The 22088-nt window shown below is 46.1% G+C and overlaps 1 protein-coding gene across 2 annotated transcripts in view; it reads left to right on the top strand.

The window, feature by feature from the left end:
• TMEM260 (transmembrane protein 260) overlaps nt 1-22088 on the top strand; it is a 246464-nt gene that overhangs the window by 159125 nt on the left and 65251 nt on the right. For both annotated transcript variants that reach the window (XM_029598248.1, XM_029598249.1), the window contains exon 7: nt 18895-18935. In XM_029598248.1, the coding sequence (XP_029454108.1) occupies nt 18895-18935 (41 nt within the window). The remainder of the gene's footprint in view (nt 1-18894; nt 18936-22088) is intronic.

The raw sequence follows: 22088 nt of genomic DNA, 5'->3' as shown, positions 1-22088 counted from the left end.
CTATGGTGAGGTGTGTTGACTGTTAGGAGTTAAATAATAGTGGAGTTATGGACAAGCCTGCATGAACAGCCATGTCTGGCGTCTCCATAGATGATAGGGTCAGCCATTGGTTTCTCGCCCTGCCTGACACGCTGTCCTCCCCATCACATGCCAACAGTCAGGCCATCACCTTTGTAGCCAAACATGCATAGGGTGGCTGGGTAGCCCCAGCCCACAGCTCCGTGCAGCCAGCACTGCTGACACTTTCTTCAGGTGAGATGTCATGACAGGAGTATGTCCGGCCTGCATTAAATGGTGGCAGTGTGTCCCAACAGGGGCCATCTATATCATGAGGGGTCTGACGGCATGTGTGTGTGCTGCTTCCAGGAGCATGCATGGCCAGGTAGCTCGTCCTTGCTGCTGAGGTGCACTGTGTTGCTGGGTAACTCCATCAGATAATGTGTGCCATATCTGGAATAACACAGGTGTGTGGTACACCTTGGATGGCAGAAGTGCACTGCACAGCAACCCAGAGTATGTAGCAAGTACTTAGCCCAATGGCACAGAATAGGTATCACACATACAGCACCTCAGCAGAGGCTTGAGGCAGCGCTTCCCCACCCTATTATGGCCTACATCCTCTGTGGCAGGCCAGCACCCCACACAGTTATTGGGTGGACACACATAGCAGGTGAAGCACGTAGCAGACTGACAGGAGCTCTGCACACTAACCTATGTCCTAACCCATTGGTGGGCAAACAGGCCGTCTGGGGCAGGGGTCTGCCCCAGGCCAACCTTAAAAGTGTGTCTGTATAAGGTGTTGGCGAACCTGGCTACCCCTGAGTGTGGTGTCATGCCGTCGTGCACGCGCACATGGGGGATCAGGTCTGAGGTCTGGAGCTATAGCCACAGGTATTCCATGGTGAAGAGCCACATTATGGAACACACAGCAAAGCAGGATTATTTCAGCAACCTTGGGGGGGGCATACAGTAGCGCTCCCCCACTCTTGTCCAGACATCGGAAGCGGCTCTTCAAGAGGCCGATGGTACGTTCGATGACCATGCGGGGTAGCAGTTAAGGACCGATTATAGGCCAGCTGTTGTGCTGTGGCAGGCTGGGGGATCGGGGTCATCAGCCAGGGCCTGCATCCATAGGCTGCGTCTCCTGTAGCAATGACATAGGGAACAGATTACACATACTTATGTTTCTGTCCCATGGGTGTATGTGCTCAGTACATGCAGTTGAACCGGATGGCACGAGGCAGCCCATTCCTGTTTCCCTACACCTTATGTGTGTGGTGTCAGGATTGCTTTGGCACACAGCTGGTGTGTGGCTATTAGGCGTTATAGCACGTGAAGGGCCCCTAAACAGTGAGATGTATGTCAGCTCTGTGTATGCAGTTGGTGCATTACACCACTGTCCTGACATCCCTGTGTCTAAATCATATGCAGTATGCACACCAGGCATTGTGTACTGACATATGTGCTCAGGTACACCTTCTCTGTCGGTATGCCTACCCAACAACATACATGGTGTCAACTGGCTGCCCCTCAATGTGCACAACTGAGTAGAGATGTTCATGCAAGGTCTCAGGAACGTCAGGGGCTCACTAACACCTGTGGATGTGAGCTGCTCTTACATGACAGGTCCCAATTCATCTTGCACACTGCCAGTATCCATGCCTACACCCAATATGTGTAGGCTGTCCACCTGTGCGGTGAGGTGAGCAAGCCATGCCACATACAAGGCGTACTGCATAGTTTGTGCTTGGCAGCCAATGGTACATGGTTGGGTGCCTGAGCCATTACACCACTTTCAGTAACACAATGTCCCACTCAGGTCTGTTGTGATGGGGACCTGTGACTCCATCACAACAGGCGTCTACATCACCTTTGTGTGCCATTACAGAGATGACCCTTGCAAAAATGTTATATGCATGTTAATGTGGATCTTACCTACAAGCCAACCATCGCCATACAGGCCATCTTCGAATTTGCGAAACAGAGCTGATTGCCTGAGTACGAAGGCATCGTGCGCTGACCCCGGGAATCTGGACATCACCGAGAGGATACGCATTCCAGCATCACACACCACTTGCACGTTGAGGGAGTGGAACTGCTTCCTGTTGCGGTAGGCTGCCTCCGTCTCACGGGGTGGAACGATGGCCACATGGGTGCAGTCAATAGCTCCAATGACATTCGGAAAGCGGGCAACGGCATAGAAACCACGCTTGAGGTCCATCAGGTCCTGTCTGTTGCGTGGGAATGCTATGTAGCGAGGCATGCGGTCCATAACAGCTGCAATGACCTGTTGCAGACACCGGGAAAAGGTGCTCTGTGACATGCCACCCACAACAGCTACCGTGGATTGGAAGGAGCCACTTGCTGTGAAATGCAGGGCGGCCAAGAGTTTGGTCAGGCCGGGGATGGCACGGCTCCTTCGGGTTCGGGCCTCAAAGGCACCTCGTATGTCTCCATATAGTTCCATGATGGCACGAGTGCTGAGGCGATATCTGCTGATGACTACATCCTCTGGCATTCCCAGCAATGAGGTTCGTGGCAGATAGATCCGATGCCTGTAATGATGGCGACGTCGACCAACATCCTGGCGTCTGCGTTGGGCCTGGTCAGCCATGGCGTGCACCTGCCCCATACACTGTGAATGTGTGGAGCAGATTCACCTACTAAGAACAGGCCTTTTTATTGGCCAGCTCTACATTTGTAGGTCTATGGGGATTGGTTTGGCAAATTTTCGTTCAATGCGCTATTAGCGCGCTGCGCGCCGCGATAGACTGTATCGCATTTGAAAGGGTTGTAGTTATTGGCCGCGTTAGGAGCCGCGCTAACACCACCGCAGGTTTCGCGCCACGCGATACCTCCTCCCTACTTTACATTTGCCCCGCCCCAACTCCGCCCCCTGAATACATTATTCCGTATTTGCATTCGCGAACCGCGATATATGCTTGTTATCGCGGTTCGCGAATTTAGCGCAGGCGGTACAGCCGTATCGCGCGCGGTAACTCTTTGGAAAATGAGGCCCTTAGTCTTTCTGCAATGGCCTTATCTTCCCTAAGAGCCCCTTTAACCCCTCGGTCATCTAACGGTCCAACCAACTCCCTCACAGTTTTCTTGCTTCGGATATATTTAAAATAGTGTTTATTATGAGTTGTTGCCTCTACGGCCAACTTCATTTCCAATTCTCTCTTCCCCTGTCTTATCAATGTTTTACACTTAACTTGAAAATGCTTATGCTTTTTCCTATTTTCTTCAGATGGATTCTTCCAATTTTTGAAGGATGATTTTTGGCTAAAATTGCCTCTTTCATCTCACCTTTTAACCATGCTGGTAATCATTTTGCCTTCCTTTCACTTTTCTTAATGTGTGGAATACATCTGGACTGTGTGTCTTGGATCATATTTTTAAACAATGTCCATGCCTGTTGATCACTTTTAACCTTTGCAGCTGCACCTTTCAGTTTTTTTCTAACTATTTTCCTCATTTTATCAAAGTTTCCCTTTTCAAAATTTAGCGTTGGAGCTGTAGGTTTACTTATTGTCCCCCTTCCAGTTATTAGTTTAAATTTGATCATGTTATGATCACTATTGCCAAGTGGCCCCAGCCCCGTTACCTTTCTCACCAAATCCTGCATTCCACTAAGAATTAAATCTAAAATAGCGCTCTCTCTCGTTAGTGCCTAAACCAACTGCTCCGTGAAGCAGTCATTTATTACATCCAGGAACTTTGTCTCTAGCAAGTCCTGATTTTACATTTACCCAATCAATATTGGGGTAATTGAAATCTACCATTATTATTGCACTGCCAAATTGGTTAGCTTCCCTGTTTTCTCTTAGCATTTCTTCATCTGTCTGACCATTTTGTCCAGGTGGACGGTAGTATACTCCTATCACTATACTCTTACCCAACTCACATGGGATTTTTACCCATATAGGTTCTACTGAGCATTTAGTCTCTTGTATGATCTTTATCCTGTTGGACTCTATACCCTCCCGGACATACAGTGCCACACCCCCACCAAGTTGATCCTCCCTATACCCTGATATAGCACTGTCCCATTGTTATCCTCCTTCTACCAAGTCTCTGTGATGCCAATTATGTCAATCTTGTAATTTACTGCTATACACTCTAACTCTCTCATCTTACTCCTTAGACTTCTGGCATTGGCATACAGACATTTCAAAGTGTGTTTTTTGTTTGTATTAACAACCTGCTTTTCAGTTGATAGGGATAATTTGAAATCTTTAGCTCAGGTGATTTTTTTATGTATAGGCACATGGACTATGTTTGTTTTGATTGCATCCTCTCTGTTGGGATGCCCTTCAAGGATACATTCCTCCGAACCATGTACTGCTGAGTGACTGTTTGCTTTCTCCCTGTTTCTAGTTTAAAAGCGGCTCTATCTCCTTTTTAAAAGTTAGTGCCAGCAGCTTGGTTCCACTTGGTTAAGGTGGAGACCATCCTTTCAGAAAAATCTCCCCCTTCCCCCAAACTTTTCCTCAGTTCCTTACAAAACTGAATCCTTCTTCCCTGCACCATCATCTCATCCACGCATGAAACTCTGGAGCTCTGCCTGCCTCTGGGGACCTGCACGTAGCACAGGAAACATTTCAGAGAATGCCACCCTGGAGGTTCTGGATTTCAGCTTTCTACCTAAAATCCTAAATTTGGCTTCCAGAACCTCTCTCCCACATTTTCTTCTGTTGTTGGTGCCCACATGTACCACGACAGCCGGCTCCTCCCCACCACTGTCTATAATCCTATCTAGGTGACGTGTGAGATCTGCCACCTGTGCAACAGGCAAGCAAGTTACCAGGCGGTCCTCACTTCCACCAGCCACCCTGCTATCTACATTTCTAATAATTGAATCACCAACTATGATGACCGGCCTAACCCTTCCCTCCTGGGCAGTAGCCCTGGGAGACTTGTCCTCAGTGCAAGAGGACAATACATCACCTGGAGAGCAGGTCCTTGCTACAGGATCACTTCCTGTTCTCCAACTGGGAGACCTTTCTGATCCAAGGCAGCACTGGGGCTGCCAGACTGGATTTGGGACTTGACTACTATGTCCTTGAAGGTCTCATCAATGTACCTCTCTTTCTGCTTCAGCTCCTCCAAGTCTGCCACTCTAGACTCCAGAGATCGGGCTCATTCTCCCAGGACAAGCAGGATGGTAGTCCTCACATATGGGTGTCATCATCAGGATGGAGCCTATCATGGCACACTGAGCATTCCCAGCATGCCATCAACCCTGCATCCAGCAGGGGTCCCTCCTCAGTCTCTTTTTTTCCGCTCGGCAGTAGCCTGACAGGAATTTCCTCACAGAACTTTAAAAAAATGTTTGACAAATTTCACCCCATCCGGGGTTCCCCTATCGGCTGTCAATATCCGCTAATGTTAGGTAAGGCTTTACCTCGTTTTCGCAGTCAGTTACCGACAGTTCCCCTTCAAGGCCCGATGGCCACCGACCGCACCGCGGTTAATTTTTTCTCTAACAAGTATGGCAATGGGTTTTCAAAGGTGCCCCGATTGTCCAAGAACAATGTCTATCACGGACCTGCATCAGGTATGTGTCCTATGCTTGGGGGCTACCCATGACGTCGCAACGTGTACCAACTGTGCCCAATTGACCCCTAAGTGCCGCTGGGCCCGCTTAGAGAAAATGGAGCTTCTGCTCCAAACTAAGCAGCCTACTCCACCGAAAACCTTGACGTCATCGGCACCATTGCCTTCAACTGCTCGGCACTGGCTGGACACCAGTGATTCTCGGTCGGCTGGATCCCTCTTGAAGACATCCACCTCTTCACCCTCGGCGCTGGAGAAAGACTGGGCCGAACACCGGGAAAAACACAGACATCGACATCGGAAGTCTCCATCTGCTGGTCCAGGCAAAGCCTCGATGTTGGCATCGACAGAGCCACCGAAGAAGAAGGCCTGTGCAGAGGAGCACCCATCCTCCTCCATATCCAGCACACCAAGGCATTCCCCACCTTCAGTGGTGCCGGGAGCCGAGTCTCCACTCTCACCGGTGGATACTCCGGCGATGCCTGTGCAACTTCCAGCTCCGTAGCTGGTCTTTCAAATGCCAGCTTTCCGTGAGGAATTGAACTGGATGGTTCAAGAGGCAGTCATCCAAGCACTTCAAGGACTTCCGCCTCCATCGGCACCGGCACCAACCTCAGACATGGATCCGATGCCCACGGTGCTGGCTCCATTACTGGACAGGCTGGATACGCTCATCGGCACACTTTCACCGGTGCCTCCAAAAACGCCGATCTGTCCACAGCCATCGACATCGATTCCCCTGTCATCGGAGGATGAGGAATCATCGATGCCAGACCCGGTTCCAGGGCCATCGGGGGGGGGGGTTTCCACCAAAACGTCCACCGAAGTCGCAGATTCCATCGGTGCCTCCCCCATCTTCGGGACTGCATTGACCTTTCTTACAGGACAAGCAGGATGGTAGTCCTCACATATGGGTGACATCACAGGATGGAGCCCAATCACGGAACACTTTTGTCAAAGTTTCTAGCAGGGGTCCCTCTTCAGTCTTCTTTTTTCCACGCAGCAGTAGCCACGCAGGTTAAGGAGTTTCACAGAGATTCCTGACAGGAATTTTCCTCAGGGAATTACTAAAAAATGTCATATCCCACAGGGGTCCCTCCTTCGAATTTTTGACTCCACCGTACTCCGGTAAGTTTTTACCCAGTTTCGATCGATTCCCGTCGAGTTTGGCCCTCGCGGCCTACTGGCTTTCGATCGTACCACGGCTAAATTTTTCAAAGGCCATGGCGTCGGGGTTCCGTCGGTGCCCAGACTGTACTTGCACCATGTCCATTACAGACCCGCATAAAGTCTGTGTAATATGTCTCGGGTGCGAGCATGATGTCCTGACTTGCACCAAATGTGCCTTAATGACATCAAAAGGTTGCAAGGCCAAAATGGAGAAAATGGAACTTCTCTTCCGTTCTCAAACTCCAACGCCGTCCATTGCATCGACTTCGTCTGAACCGGCACCGTCCACTTTGCGCCAGTATCGGCCATCGGCCGGTGACCGTCCGGCATCGACGACTTCTCGGCCTTCGACTACCTTTACTCCCCCTCAGGACCGAGGGGATCGTAGAGAGAAACATTGGCATCGACACCGCAAGTCTCGGACCATTGAGGAAGGAAAATCTTTGACCTCGTCATCGTCCGAGCCGCCATCTAACAAACCCCGTCCAGAAAAGGCACCGACCCTTTCTGCGACCGGGTCACCGAGGCAACCCTCACCCGGACGGGTATCGGGAGCTGCGACTCTGCCTTTAACGGTGGTCCCTCCTGCTATGCCTCTGCCTCCTTCTTCCCTTCCGGAGCCGGGGCTGCTTGCTCCAGGTTTCCGTGAAGAACTGGACCAGATGGTTCAGGAGGCCATTGATAAGGCGATGCACAGACTCCTAGTTCCTCCGACACCGAAACCGGTGCTGATTGTGGAACCGACCACCGATCCGATTCCGGCAGCACTGGCACCGCTGCTCTCGAAGATGGAAGCACTTATAGCCGTCTTTCCACCAATGGATCCTGGGTCACCGATGGCTCCGGTGCCCTCCCCGCTTACCCTGTCATCGGTAGGGGAAACACCATTCCGCATCCCTCCGTCGGGAGTTCTTTCAATGCCTCAACCATTGATGCCGATGCACCCATCAGCGCCACCGATCCATCCCTCGATGCCTGCATCGGTGCCTTCTATGCCTTCATCGGTGCCTCCAGCACTTCCCTCGATGCCTTCGGAACCTAGACCAGGACCTTCAGGAATACCATCATCCCGTCCTTCTCAGGCTCCTAGAGGGGCAGGTCCTGATCCCTATGACACCTGGACCGACAATTCTTCTCAAGACACCGATGACTTTCCATCGCCACCTTCTCCTACTGAAAGCAAGAAGCGTTCTCCTCCAGAGGACCTATCCTTCATAAATTTTGTGAAGGAAATGTCTGAATTGGTTCCCTTCCAATTGCAGACTGAACAAGATGACAGGCATCAAATGATGGAGCTGTTACAATTCCTGGATGCTCCCAAGGAAATAACTTCCATCCCTATTCACCAGGTTCTTTTGGATCTACTCAAAAAGAACTGGGAACACCCTGGTTCTGTTGCTCCAGTTAACAGAAAAGCTGATACTACTTATTTGGTCCAGTCAGCCCCAGGATTCCAGAAACCTCAGCTGGATCACCAATCTGTGGTTGTAGAATCTGCCCAAAAAAGGGCAAAAAGATCACTCTTCCTTTCCCCAGGTAAGGAACAAACATTCCTGGATGCCATTGGCCGGTGTGTCTTCCAGGGATCGATGCTTATCTCTTGGATCGCCTCCTACCAGCTCTATATGACCCAGTACAACAGGGTCTTATTCAAGCAGATACAGGACCTTGCAGAATCCTTGCCTCAGCAATTCCAGGAACAACTCCTAACCCTAGTACACAAGAGTTTTGAGACAGGGAAGCATGAAATAAAATCTTCTTATGATATCTTTGACACCGCTTCTAGGGTATCTGCAACTGCTATTTCGGCAAGAAGATAGGCCTGGCTTTAGTCTTCGGACTTGCGCCCTGAAGCACAAGACAGATGATCTGATCTGCCCTGCATAGGAGACAATCTGTTTGGGGAACAGATTCAGCGGACGGTGGCAAAACTCAAGGACCATCATGAGACCCTTCGCCAGCTCTCTCTGATGCCCTCTGAGTATTCCTCCAAACAGCCTTTCAGGAAGGATACTAAAAAGTCATTCTTCCATCCAAAGAAGTCCTATCCACCACAGTCTAGGACTCGTTCCACGAGACCTTTCCAAAAGGCCCAGTCTCGTCAACCTCGTAAACAAAAACTGCAAGCAGCTCCTCAGCAGGGCCCTGCTTCCGGTTTTTGACTCCTGCATAGAGAGCAGCAGCCAGTTTCCACTGCCTCAGATACCAGTGGGAGGTCGATTATGCCTCAGACCAGTGGGTCCTTACCATAATCTCTCAAGGTTATCGCCTGAACTTTCTCTCCATTCCACCGGACTCCCCACCTCTACCGGTGTGGAGAACATCCAACCACTCACTACTCCTGGAGCAGGAGGTCTCCATCCTCCTCCAGTCCAGAGGAATCGAACCAGTATCTTACTCTCAACAAGGCCTAGGATTCTATTCCCGGTACTTTCTAATTCCCAAAACGTCGGGAGGCATTCGTCCAATTCTGGACCTACGTGCCCTCAACAAGTACCTCCACCGAGAAAAGTTCAAGATGGTAACCTTAGGTTCCCTCCTTCCTCTTCTGCAAAGAGGAGCTCTCTCGATCTCCAAGATGCGTACACCCATATTGCGATAAATCCATCTCATTGCAAGTTCCTGAGATTTCTAGTAGGCCCCAAGAACTATCAATACTGAGTGCTCCCATTTGGCCTGGCATCTGCACCACGAGTCTTCACCAAGTGCCTCGTAGTAGTAGCAGCCTTCCTCAGGACTCAAGGTGTTCACGTCTACCCCTATCTAGACAATTGGTTGATCAGGGCTCCCACTAAGCAAGCTGCTCTGTCGTCCCTACGTCTTACTTTACACACTCTGATTTCGCTAGGATTTCTCATCAAATGGGACAAAGCAAAATCCTGCTTAGTCCCATTTCAAACTTTATCATTCATAGGGGCAGACTTGGACATCTTGCAGGCAAAGGCATTTCTGCCTCGACAGCAAGCTCTCACTCTCATCTCTCTCGCACACCAGCTACAGTCTCAGCACCGCACGACTGCATGCCACTTCCTCATCCTACTGGGACACATGGCGTCCTCAGTACAGGTTACCCCAATGGCCTGCTTGGCCATGAGAGTCATGCAGTGGACTCTAAGGTCACAATGGACTCAGTCCGTCCAACCTCTATCAACTACTGTCCACATCACCGACTCACTCAGTCAGTCTCTAGCTTGGTGGAAAAATCAGATCAATCTCCTCCAAGGCTTGCCCTTCCAGGCTCCAGACCCTCAAATAATTCTCACCACCGATGCTTCCAGCCTCGGCTGGGGAGCCCATGTGGCCGATTTGCAAACACAAGGAACTTGGTCTCCAGAGGAAGCCAAACACCAAATCAATTTCCTGGAGCTTCGAGCAATCAGATATGCTCTCAGGGTATTTCAGGATCACCTTTCCAATCAGGTCATCCTGATTCAGACGGACAACCAGGTGGCCATGTGGTACATCAACAAACAGGGAGGGACGGGCTCCTACCTACTGTGTCAGGAAGCTGCGCAGATATGGGCGGAGGCCCTCTCCCACTCAATGTACTTAAGGCCACCTATTTGCTGGGAGTGGACAATGTGTTGGCAGACAACCTAAGTCGCACTTTCCATCCGCACGAGTGGTCCCTCAACCCCACAGTAGCGGATGCAATATTCCAACGTTGGGGTCATCCTCGCATAGACCTCTTTGCGTCACCTCAAAACCACAAGGTAGAGAACTTTTGCTCTCTCACAGCCAAGAGATGCATTCTCCTTCTCATAGGCAACCGGTTTCCTATATGCATTCCCTCCACTTCCACTTCTCTCGAAGACTCTCATGAAGCTAGGTCAGGACAAAGGATGCATGATCCTGATAGCACCTCACTGGCCTCACCAAGCGTGGTTTCCAATACTTCAGGATCTCTCCATTCGCAGGCACATTCCCTTGGGAAAGGACCCGCTTCTGATCACTCAGAACGATGGTTGCCTATGCCACCCCAATCTTTAAGCTTTGTCCCTGACGGCCTGGATATTGAAAGGTTAATTCTTCAGTCACTTAACTTTTCGGAGCCAGTTTCCCGTGTCCTGATTGCTTCACGGAAGCCTTCCACGAGAAAGTCTTACCTATACAAATGTTTAAGTCATGGTGTTCTTCTCAAGCCCTTGATCCCTTTACCTGTTCCACCACGAAGTTTCTAGACTATCTCTGGCACTTGTCAGAATCAGGTCTAAAAACTTCCTTCATCAGAATGCATGTCAGTGCGGTGGCCACCTTCCATAAAGATGTCGGGGATGTTCCTATTTCAGTACAACCCCTCGTAACATGTTTTCTGAAAGGCTTGCTTCCACTACGCCCTCCGGCCCCTACTTGGGACCTCAATCTGGTTTTGGGGTGGCTCATGAAACCACCATTCGAGACTCTCTAATCCTGTGATCTTTGCTATCTCACATGGAAAGTGATTTTTCTTTTGGCAATCACATCTGCTCGCAGAGTTAGTGGGTTACAGGCCCTAGTTACCTATCCACCTTACAGTAAACTTCTGCAGGAACGGGCAGTACTCCACACTCACCCTAAGTTTTTACCTAAGGTAGTATCGGAGTTTCATATTAATCAATCCATTATACTACCTACCTTCTTTCCCAGGCCCCACTCCAATCCAGGAGAACAGGCTCTGCATACCCTTGACTGCAACGGGCTCTAGCCTTCTATCTAGACCGTACAGCTGCCCACAGGAAAAACACTCAATTGCTTGTCTCTTTCCATTTCATCAAATTGGGGCAGCCTTTGGGTAAGCAGACTCTCTCTTCCTGGTTAGCAGATTGCATATCCTTTTGCTATCAGCAAACAGGCATTCCACTTCAAGACCGTGTTAAAGCACACTCTGTGAGGGCCATGGCGACTTCAGTAGCACTCCTACGCTCGGTGCCACTTCCTGACATTTGCAGGGCTGCTACCTGGAGTTCTCTCCATACCTTTACAGCCCATTATTGCTTAGACAAGGACAGAAGACAAGATTCCATCTTCGGCCAGTCTGTCTTGCGCAACCTTTTTGCAACTTGGTGTACCACACCCTTCCGCCTGCCCGTTAGGGTTCCGGATGCCCTCTACCAAATTCCACCCCAGTCCTTGTGCCTATTGCACATCTTGGGTACATTTGGTGCATTTCTCGGACATCCTCAGCTCGGTACTCACCCATATGTGAGGACTACCATCCTGTTTGTCCTGTGAGAAAGCAAATGTTGCTTACCTATATCAGGTGTTCACAGGACAGCAGGATGTTAGTCCTCATGAAACCCGCCTGCCGCCCCGCGGTGTTGGGTTTGTTACGTTTTCTTATTTCATTTTTCGGCACTTCCTGTAGCTTTAAACAAGACTGAAGAGGGACCCCTGCTGGCTGCAGGTTTAGTGCCATGCTGGGCATGCCCAGTTGGTGCCAATCAAAGTTCTAGAAACTTTGACAAAAGTTTTCCGTGATTGGGCTCCATCCTGTGATGTCACCCATATGTGAGGACTAACATCCTGCTGTCCTGTGAGAACACCTGTTACAGGTAAGCAACATTTGCTTTATCAGTGCCTCCTCCGATACCATCGGTGCCACGACCCGATCCAACGGGAATAGGCCTCTTCCTTTCATCAGGAGGCCCACCAGATGCTGGTGATCAACCATACCAACCCTGGAGTGATGAAACCTTGGACACTCAGGACACTGATGACATCCCCTCGGAGCCATCTCCTGATGAGCGAAGGCGCTCCCCTCCAGAGGATCTGTCCTTCATCAGCTTTATAAAGGAAATGTCGGAAACCATTCCTTTTTAGCTACAAACAGAAGACTCCAGGCACAAGATGCTTGAAGTCCTCCAATTTGTGGATGCCCCCAAAGAGGTTATGTCTATACCAGTTCACTAAATCCTTGAACTTTTACAACATACCTGGGAGCATCCAGGCACCGTACCACCAGTGAACCGGAAAACAGACGCCACTTACTTGGTTCAATCAGCTACTGGGTTCCAAAAGACCCAGCTGTCTCACCATTCAATAGCAGTGGAGTCTGCTCAGAAGAAGCCAAGAAGGCCTTGGCCTCATTCTTCTACACTCCTGGGAAAGAACAGAGATTTCTTGATGCCTTGGGACATAGGGTATTCCATGGCTCCATACTAATTTCGCGTATAGCAGCCTACCAGCTATAGATGATGCAGTACACAAGAAACCTCTTCAAGCTGCAGTAAGACTTTTCTTAGTCCCTTCCAGAAGAAATTCAGGAACAGCTAAACTCCATCCTCAAGAAAGGCCTTGATGCTGGGAAGCACAAGGTCTGAGCTGCATATGACATCTTTGACACTGCTTCTAGAATGTCTGCAGCGGGAATAAGTGCCAGAAGATGAGCATGGCTAAAGTCAACAGAGCGGCGAAGAGAAGCCTCGGCAGCATCTGTCCGTCAGACCCGAAGGGAGGCGCCATAGAGGTAGATAGGGTGGAGCGAGGGCGAAAACAGGCACGAACGCAACAACAACTGCGTCATCCGAACCTCCAGGCCCTGTCCCTGACAGCATGGATGTTGAAAGGTTGATCCTATAATCTCTATACCTCTAGGACACTGTATCCCAAGTCCTCGTTCCAAATGGAAAATATTTTCCTTATGGTGCATGTCAAAGGAGATAAATCCCTTTACCTGCCCCACAACGAAGTTCCTAGACTACCTCTGGTACCTATCGGAGTCTGGTCTACAAACTTCCTCCATCAGAGTCCATGTAAGTGCCATAGCCGCTTACCACAAGGGCATAGGGGATGTCTCGATATCGACACAATCTCTTGTAGCGAGCTTCATGAAAGGCTTGTTACATCTAAAGCTCCCACTTCGTCCTCCGGCCCCTGCTTGGGACCTCAATGTGGTATTAGCTCAGCTCATGAAACCTCCATTTGAGCCTCTACACTCCTGTGAGCTGCGTTATCTCACTTGGAAAGTGCTCTTTCTCCTAGCTATAACATCAGCTCGCAGAGTCAGTGAGCTACAAGTGCTGTTAACATACCTACCTTACCCAAAATTTCTCCATGATCGTGTGGTGCTTCGCACTCATCCTAAATTTTTACCAAAGGTAGTATCTGAATTTCACTTAAATCAATCCATTAAACTACCTACTTTCTTTACAAAACCCCACTCACATCCAGGTGAGCGAGCGCTGCATTCCTTGGACTGCAAACGTGGTTTAGCCTTCTATTTGGAACGCACTGCAACCCATAGGAATTCTACCCAGCTGCTTTTCTCCTTCAATAAAACCAAACTGGGAGTTCAAGTGGGCAAGCAAACCCTTTCCTCCTGGCTGGCGGACTGTATTTCCTTCTGCTACCAGTAAGCAGGCCTTCCGCTACAGGAACGTCTGAAGCGCACTCTATAAGAGCCATGGCAACATCAGTAGCGCACCTCCATTCGGTGCTTCTCATGACATCTGTAGGGCTGCTACTTGGAGTTCTCTCCATACGTTTGCAGCTCATTATTGTCTGGACAAGGCTGGCAGGCAAGATTCCATTTTTGGCCAGTCTGTTCTGCGCAATTTATTCTCAGCTTAATAACCCAACTTCCATCCAGCGACCCACTGGGAATTTCAGGCTGCCCTCTTAACCAAACTCACCCCTGTTGTTGTGCCTGTTGCACGTCATTGGGTGCTTTTGGTACATTTACTCGGGCATCCTCAGCTCGCTATTCACCCATATGTGAGGACTACCATCCTGCTTGACCTGGGAGAAAACAGAGTTGCTTACCTATAACAGGTGTTCTCCCAGGACAGCAGGAAGTTAATCCTCACGAAACCCGCCCACCACCCCACATAGTTGGGTTCAATTACGATTTATTATTTTATTTTTCACTCATACTTTTACTATAAACGAGACTGAGGGGGGATCCTGCTGGATGCAGGGTTGATGGCATGCTGGGCATGCTCAGTGAGCCAAGTCAAAGTTCTAGAAACTTTGACAAAAGTGTTCCGTGATAGGCTCCATCCTGATGATGTCATCCATATGTGAGGACTAACATCCTGCTGTCCTGGGAGAACACGTGTTATAGGTAAGCAACTCTGCTTTCCCTGAGAGCCAGGAGCTCTTTGCATCGAGTGCACAAATACAATTTCTCACCGGTGGGTAAAAAATCATACTTGCTGCTGAACTGCTGCCTTTATTTTAATTTTTTTGAGTTCCTAGTTAAGTTTAGGAAACTAAGGGAGTTGGAATTAGAGTACTTTAAATTTACAGGTGAATTTACTAATTAATCAGCTAGTGTGCTCCAAGGGGATGATTAAACTTTCAATAAGGGCTAGTACAATAGTATGATTTAGATAAGAGCCTGATTGATTTTTAATTGCAGTGTCTCTTGCCTAGAAACCAAGGGTTGAGTGGGTGGGAAAGGCAGACACTAGAATTAACTATCTCTGGCTTGCTTATTGTCTCAGACACAGACAAATTCTAAAGACTATATCCCACTATTTCACCTTTCTCCAAACTTTTATAAGTCCAAAGATTTCCCAAAGTTATACTTACCAATCTTCTTTAATCACCTTTAAATTGATCTTCACTCAAAGAATTGAAAGGTTTAACGGTGTGCGCTTTCGGTTGTCTTCTATTGCAAAGGGTGCGGGGCCTCTGGAATTCAATCCCTGGATCTCTTGCTGTGACCTCTGGACTCCTCTCCCGGGGCATGCTGGAAGCAGTATGCAGACGAGCCTTCCGGTCCTCTTCTACTGCAAGAGTACGAGGCCTCTGGAAGCGCTTTGGGGCTGTGGAATTCAATCCCTGGATTGCTTGCTATGACCTCTGGACTCCTCTCCCGGGAGAAGCTGGGAGCAGTATGCAGATGAGCCTTCCTATCCTCTTCTGCTGCTGAATATGCTTGCCTTCCTGTCCTCTTCCTGCTGAATATGCTTGCCTATAGTTATCTGTCTATATGTAGATGGATAACTGAAAACCTAACCAGCTATGTTTGAATATAGCTGGATAAGTGTCTGAATATGGCAAAACTTTTCATCTTTTGTGAGTTATCCATCTAAATGACTTTTGAAGACGGCAACCAACACGGGCCTTGACTTTTGCAGTCTGGGGTACTGATATGCAGACATAACTGAAAAAGTACAGGTCTGCTTCTGAGGCCAAGTCCATAAGCAAAACGTCGTTGCTGTCTGAATTTTCAAGAAGGCTCATCACCCAGTAAAAATGTTGCTAGCAGTACATTTTCTATGGGTTATCATAAGGCTTGAGAATAACTGCAGAGAGAAGCAGTTGCTTCCCTGAAGAGAAACATGAGGGTAACCTGCATGGCTCAGTAGATACTATCATAAGAAGCTTGCTGGGCAGTCTGGTAGGACCATTTGGTCCTATTCTGCCATCATTACTATATTACCCTCCATCTCCAGTAGCTTTTTTTGCCTTTTGGCTTAGCATCAGCTCTGTGGGTATTCACAAAATTTCTGACTCTTTGCAGCATTATTATTCAGAATTGAGGTTGCATGTGTTTCCCTACTTGAATGATTTGCTGGTCAAGGACACCTCTCAGGCAAAGAAGGACAAATCCATATGCAACATCCTTTGATTGCTGGAGCTGCTAGAGTTCCTCATCAATTATCCCCAATCTAAGATCAGTCTGACATGTTAATTAGAATTTATTGGGGCAATGTTAGATATGATTCAAGCAATAGCTTTTCTTCCAGACAGCGGGATCATTGGTTTAATGTCTGCAGTGAAGGAAGTGAGGAAGAGTCAGCAGACATCAGCCTGGATCTTGCTGAGGATTATGGGCCTTATGGCTTCAGCAGTCCATGTAATTCCCATGGCACATCTCCATACAGGATATGCCAGTAGACACTAAATTCCCAGTGGAACCAAGCCACTCGGGCTGCAGGAGCACATTAGAGTATCAGAGAAGCTTAGAGATTCACACTCTTGGTGACTCTGCCATTCTAGTCTGGCGAAGGACATGCCCTTCCAAATTCAACAACACTCCCATCCACGTACTAACCAGGCTTGATCCTGTTTAATTTCAGAGATCAGACGAGATCTTGCACACTTATGGCCTCAGGTTAAATTCAACAGCACTCAATTGTACTAACCATGGATGCATCCAGACTGGATCGTGGAACCTACATGAAATGACTATACACACAGGGTCACTGGTCCTTTTAGAAGCAAAGGCTTCACGTAAACTACCTAGAAATAAGGGCAAAATGCTGTACTCTAAAGATTTTCAAAAATCAGGTAACCAATCAAATTGTCCTTGTCCAGACAATTAGATAGCCATTTTCTACCTATAAAGGGAGGAATGGATCTCTCCTCTTGTGTCAGGAGGACCTTGTGAGTCTGGAAAATTGGGCATCCAAATGGCAGATTAAATTTAAAGTGGACAAGTGCAAGGTGATGCATATAGGGAAAAATAACCCTTACTCAATATTAGGTTCCACATTAGGAGTTACTACCCAGGAAAGAGATCTAGGCGTCATAGTGGTTAATACATTGAAATTGTCAGCTCAGTGTGCTGTAGCGATCAAAAAAGCAAACAGAATGTTAGGAATTATTAGGAAGGGAATGGCGAATAAAATGGTGGATGTCAAAATGCCTCTGTATCGCTCCATGTTGAGACCACACCTTGAATACTGTGTGCAGTTCTGGTCGTCGCATCTCAAAATAATTATAGTTGCACTGGAGAAAGTACAGAGAAAAGTGATCAAAATGATAAAGGAGATGGAACGGCTCCCCTTTCAGGAAATACTAAAGAGGTTAGGGCTGTCAGCTTGAAGAAGAGACTGCTGAAGGGGGGAATATGATAGAGGTCTACAAAATCATGAAAGAACTTGAACGGGTAAATGTGAATCGGTTATTTACTCTTTCGGATAATACAAGAACTAGGAAGCACTCCATGAAGTTCGCAGGTAACTCATTTAAAACAAGTATGAGAAAATTATTTTTCACTCAATGCATAATTAAGCTCTGGAATTCATTGTCAGAGGATGTGGTTATGGCAGTTAGTGTAGGTGGGTTTAAAAAAGGTTTGGATATGTTCCTAGAGCAGAAATCCATAAACTGCTATTAATCAGTAAGGATTAGTAACTTGGGATCTATTCATTTAATGTTTGAATACTTGCCAGATACTTGTGACTTGGTTGGCCACTGTTGGACAAAGGATACTGGGCTTGATGGACCCTTGGTCTGACACAGTATGGCACATCTCGCGAGACATGGTCCTGAGATTCATTTATCTGGCAGACGAGGAAAACATTCTGGCAGACAGGCTAAGTCTCCAATTAGACCCTTATTATTGGTCCCTGAATCATAACATAGATGAGCAGCATCTTTTCCAAGTGGAGAATGCTTGAGATAAATCTGTTCGCAATGAATCAGAACAAGGAAGTACTAATATCCTGCTTCAAAAGAAGACTGGAATATGAGCTAGCATTGGTTGTCTTCTCCCTTCATTGAGGAAGGATGTTTCTGTACATGTATTCTCTAATACCTACCTCGAGTGGAAAAAAAAATCTTAGTAAATCTCAGAAGAGACTGGGCAACTATGATTCTCATAGCTCCCTATTGAATATGCATGATATAAATTTGCATGCATATTGCATACTGCCTCAACTACATGCAGCTCTGTCTCTAATATATATTTATTAGGGATATCCTGAAAACCATAGTGGTTTGCGACCCTCAAGGCCCAGAGTTTATTCACCCCTGTGTTATCACATCACTTGTACTAAATATAATTTGTAAGGATTGGGTATTAACTAGGTTGCAAATCAAATAACTGGATGTTTGGAGTCTTCTAGAAGTTTGTGTTTAATTAATATGTAGCAAAGTGTTAATATTTTTCCATCCTCTAGCTCTCCTTTTTTTTTCTAATGTTTTTTGAGTCCATTAATCAGTTAAATATGTTCATTTTTTCAACATTTTATTTTACTATCTGCAAGCAAATGTATTATAGCTGACTTTGCACAATTCATTTACAAAAATTATTTCATTGTGTTGAATGTTAGTATTGGTATTTCAGACTTTCATGTTCTGTTACTTTGTCTAATATTACTTCCATTATATTGGATAACATAATTCATTTTGGTTTCTTGAAAAATCTTTAGTCATTGATTAATGAAATCATTTGATTATCAGTTCATCAATGAACGCCTTTTACATTTATTCTTCTTTTTTTTCGACTAGGCTAAAACAGAGATGGGTTCTGGAACCACACAAATATTGATGTAAGTAGCAGGTACAATACAGGATGACTTGTTTTTACCCTGTATATTAAAATATCAAATTTTGGGGTATCAATTACTTTGCATGAGTATGAGTATTAAGAGGGCAAATCCTAATTAACAAAAGAGAAAGTCCTTTAAAACGATGAACCTAATCATCAGACAAGTTACAAGATATACTCTCTTCAGAGAAAAAGTGAAAGGAACAGCAGACCTTATAAAATATCATTGTATTACTCCACTTACACTATCAGCTGCAATGACAGAACAGTCTTTTATATCTAGGAAACCCCATCCTCAGTACTATAAAAGGCAATACTTCTATTAAAGGAGGAAATATCAACTTTACCCCTTTCAGTGACACCGCCAACAGCAGCGGTGACGGCAATCTAGCCAGTATGTCCAAGAGAGAGCACAAACAATATCTTTTTAACACTCTCAAACAACACTCTCAAATCAAACCAACATTTTGACTACACTATCAAACAAAATTCCTAATTAGCCTTGGGCAGTCTTCCAGTGGTAGAGAGATACATTTCATTCATATATAAACTTTGATGATAGAAGATTGTTCGGTATTAAAGTTCATGCAGCAGGGTGCTGTTTAAATTTCAGATTTCCCCTCCATGCAATCCTCCAAGGAGGCAGTCTCTACTTGCATATAAGATCACATTTCTTCAGCAGGATCCTCCTCTCTGCCAGTGCAGTAGAACCTATTCCATCATTGGAAAAGAGCATAGGTTTCTAATCCAAGTGCATCCTATTTCTAAAATAGCATATCTTGGACCTCAGAAACCTCAACAAGAAAAAAGTGTTCAAGATGAAATCCTTAAGTTTCATCTTCCTCAATTAGAGATAAATGACTCTAAATCTACTCTAAATCTCACTGGTACTTACACACAGTTCACAAGAATTACAGGCGATTTGTACATTTCACCATAGGGAACAATCATTATCAATATTGAGTTCTTCTGTTTGGCTTTTCATTGGCTACCAGAGTTTTCACAAAATGCCTTGCAGAAGTTGCTGCTCATTTAAGGCTATACAATGCATTTATGTTTTTCCTATCTAGATGACTGGCTCATAGCAGGCCAAACCCATCTGCAGGCCTAATCTTCCACACTTCATACAATAACATTTCTTTGGTCCTTAGATTTCTCCATCATCATGCAGGAATGAATTAGCAATTATGCATGGGTGACATCATCTACCAGCATCAACAAGAATTCAGTAAAGACTTTACTGAGCATACAGGGGAGTTTCGTCTAAGTCAGCTTAATTAATAGCAGGTAATGGACTTCTCCTCCAAGAACTTACCCAATCCTTTTTTAAACACAGCTATACTAACTGCACTAACCACATCCTCTGACAACAAATTCCAGAATTTAATTGTGCGTTGAGCGAAAAAGAACTTTCTCCGATTAGTTTTAAATGTGCCACATGCTAACTTCATGGAGTGCCCCCTAGTCCTTCTATTATCCAAAAGAGTAAATAACCGATTCACATTTACCCGTTCTAGACCTTACATGATTTTAAACACCTGTATCATATCCCCCCTCAGCCATCTCTTCTCCAAGGTGAAAAGTCCTAACCTCTTTAGTCTTTCCTCATAGGGGGAGCTGTTCCATCCCCTTTATCATTTTGATCACCCTTCTCTGTACCTTCTCCATCGCAACTATAACTTTCTTGAGATGCGATGACCACAATTGTACACAGTATTCAAGGTGTGATCTCACTATGGAGCGATACAGAGGCATTATGACATTTTCCATTTTATTCACCATTGCCTTTCTAATAATTTCCAACATTCTGTTTGCTTTTTTGACTACCATCAAGCAAAAATTGGCTGGTGTGATAGATATTATTGCTGCTACAAACAATATATTCTTAAGTTTAAAAAAAAAAAAAAATTATGAGAGGAAAAGACCGCAGCACTGGTTTTCTACTGAATATTTCATCAGATTTTAGTACCAGTAAATGCAATCATAGGTCAAGAAAAACCTCCCTGTATTTTTATTCCAGTTTTTATTTTGTCATTGAAATTCCTTATTTTTTTTAAATATTCTTCACTGGCTTGCTGCTTCTTTTGTATTCATTTGAAAAACAATTTTGTGAATAAACCAGACTTAGAATACTAATATATAACACTTCTTTTCTTTCTGTTTATAGCAGCATATTTGCCCGTAGGAAAAACAAATTTTTTGTACTTATCTTTTGCGGGGATTTTCATGAGAATTTTGTCTCTTTCAATTGCAGATTATTTTCAGTTTATAAGAGACTATCGAATTGGTGCTGGTGACAGCTACCGGTGAGACGCCAATGTTGACAATGTTTCGCCAATGCTGCGACAGGGCTATATTTCTCTTTTTTAAGATTACATAATTTCCGTTTCTCATTCTAAACCTTCTCTTGCAAAGATTCCGCTGGGCGAAACAAAGTGTTATATATTACTATTCTAAGGCCTATATTTTCTAAAACACGGCGGTGTGAATCGCGCAGGGGGGTGGGGCAGGGATGCAGGGGCGGGCCTGCGAAAGCGCCATCATAAAAGGTGGTGCTATTGGGCGCGAAATGGGCAGTGAAAAGGCTCCTTACCTTTTTGCCGTCCACGCTACCTTCACTGCGTCCGCCCCGACTCCTACTCTTCCAGGGCAGACTCCGCCCCTTTTTAGCGAAATGTCCCTTTTCGCGTGCGCTAGCTTTAAAAAATGACCCCCTAAGTCTGGTTTATTCACAAAATTGTTTTTCAAATGAATACAAAAGAAGCAGCAAACCAGTGAAGAATATTTAAAAAAAAAAAAAGGAATTTCAATGACAAAATAAAAATTGGAATAAAAATACAGGGAGGTTTTTCTTGACCTATGATTGCACTTACTGGTACAAAAATCTGATGAAATATTCAGTAGAAAACCACTGCTGAGGTCTTTTCCTCTCATAACATTTTTTTTAAAAAACTTAAAAGAATATATTTTTTGTAACAGCAATAATATCTATCTCACCAGCCAATTTTTGCTTGATGATTGTTATTAGATATTGGTGTTTTCCTTAATTATCTGTTGCTTTTTTGACTGCCGCACCCGCACACTTGCAAACACATGATCTCTATGCCACTGCAGCAATGGTTAGAATCGGTGCCTGGGATTAAGAATAAGGGAT

The sequence above is a fragment of the Rhinatrema bivittatum genome, chromosome 4 (assembly GCF_901001135.1).
Source record: "Rhinatrema bivittatum chromosome 4, aRhiBiv1.1, whole genome shotgun sequence".
Classification (NCBI taxonomy): domain Eukaryota; kingdom Metazoa; phylum Chordata; class Amphibia; order Gymnophiona; family Rhinatrematidae; genus Rhinatrema; species Rhinatrema bivittatum.
The sequence above is the reverse complement of the archived record's forward strand: the minus strand, read 5'-3'. Positions and strand labels throughout refer to the sequence as shown.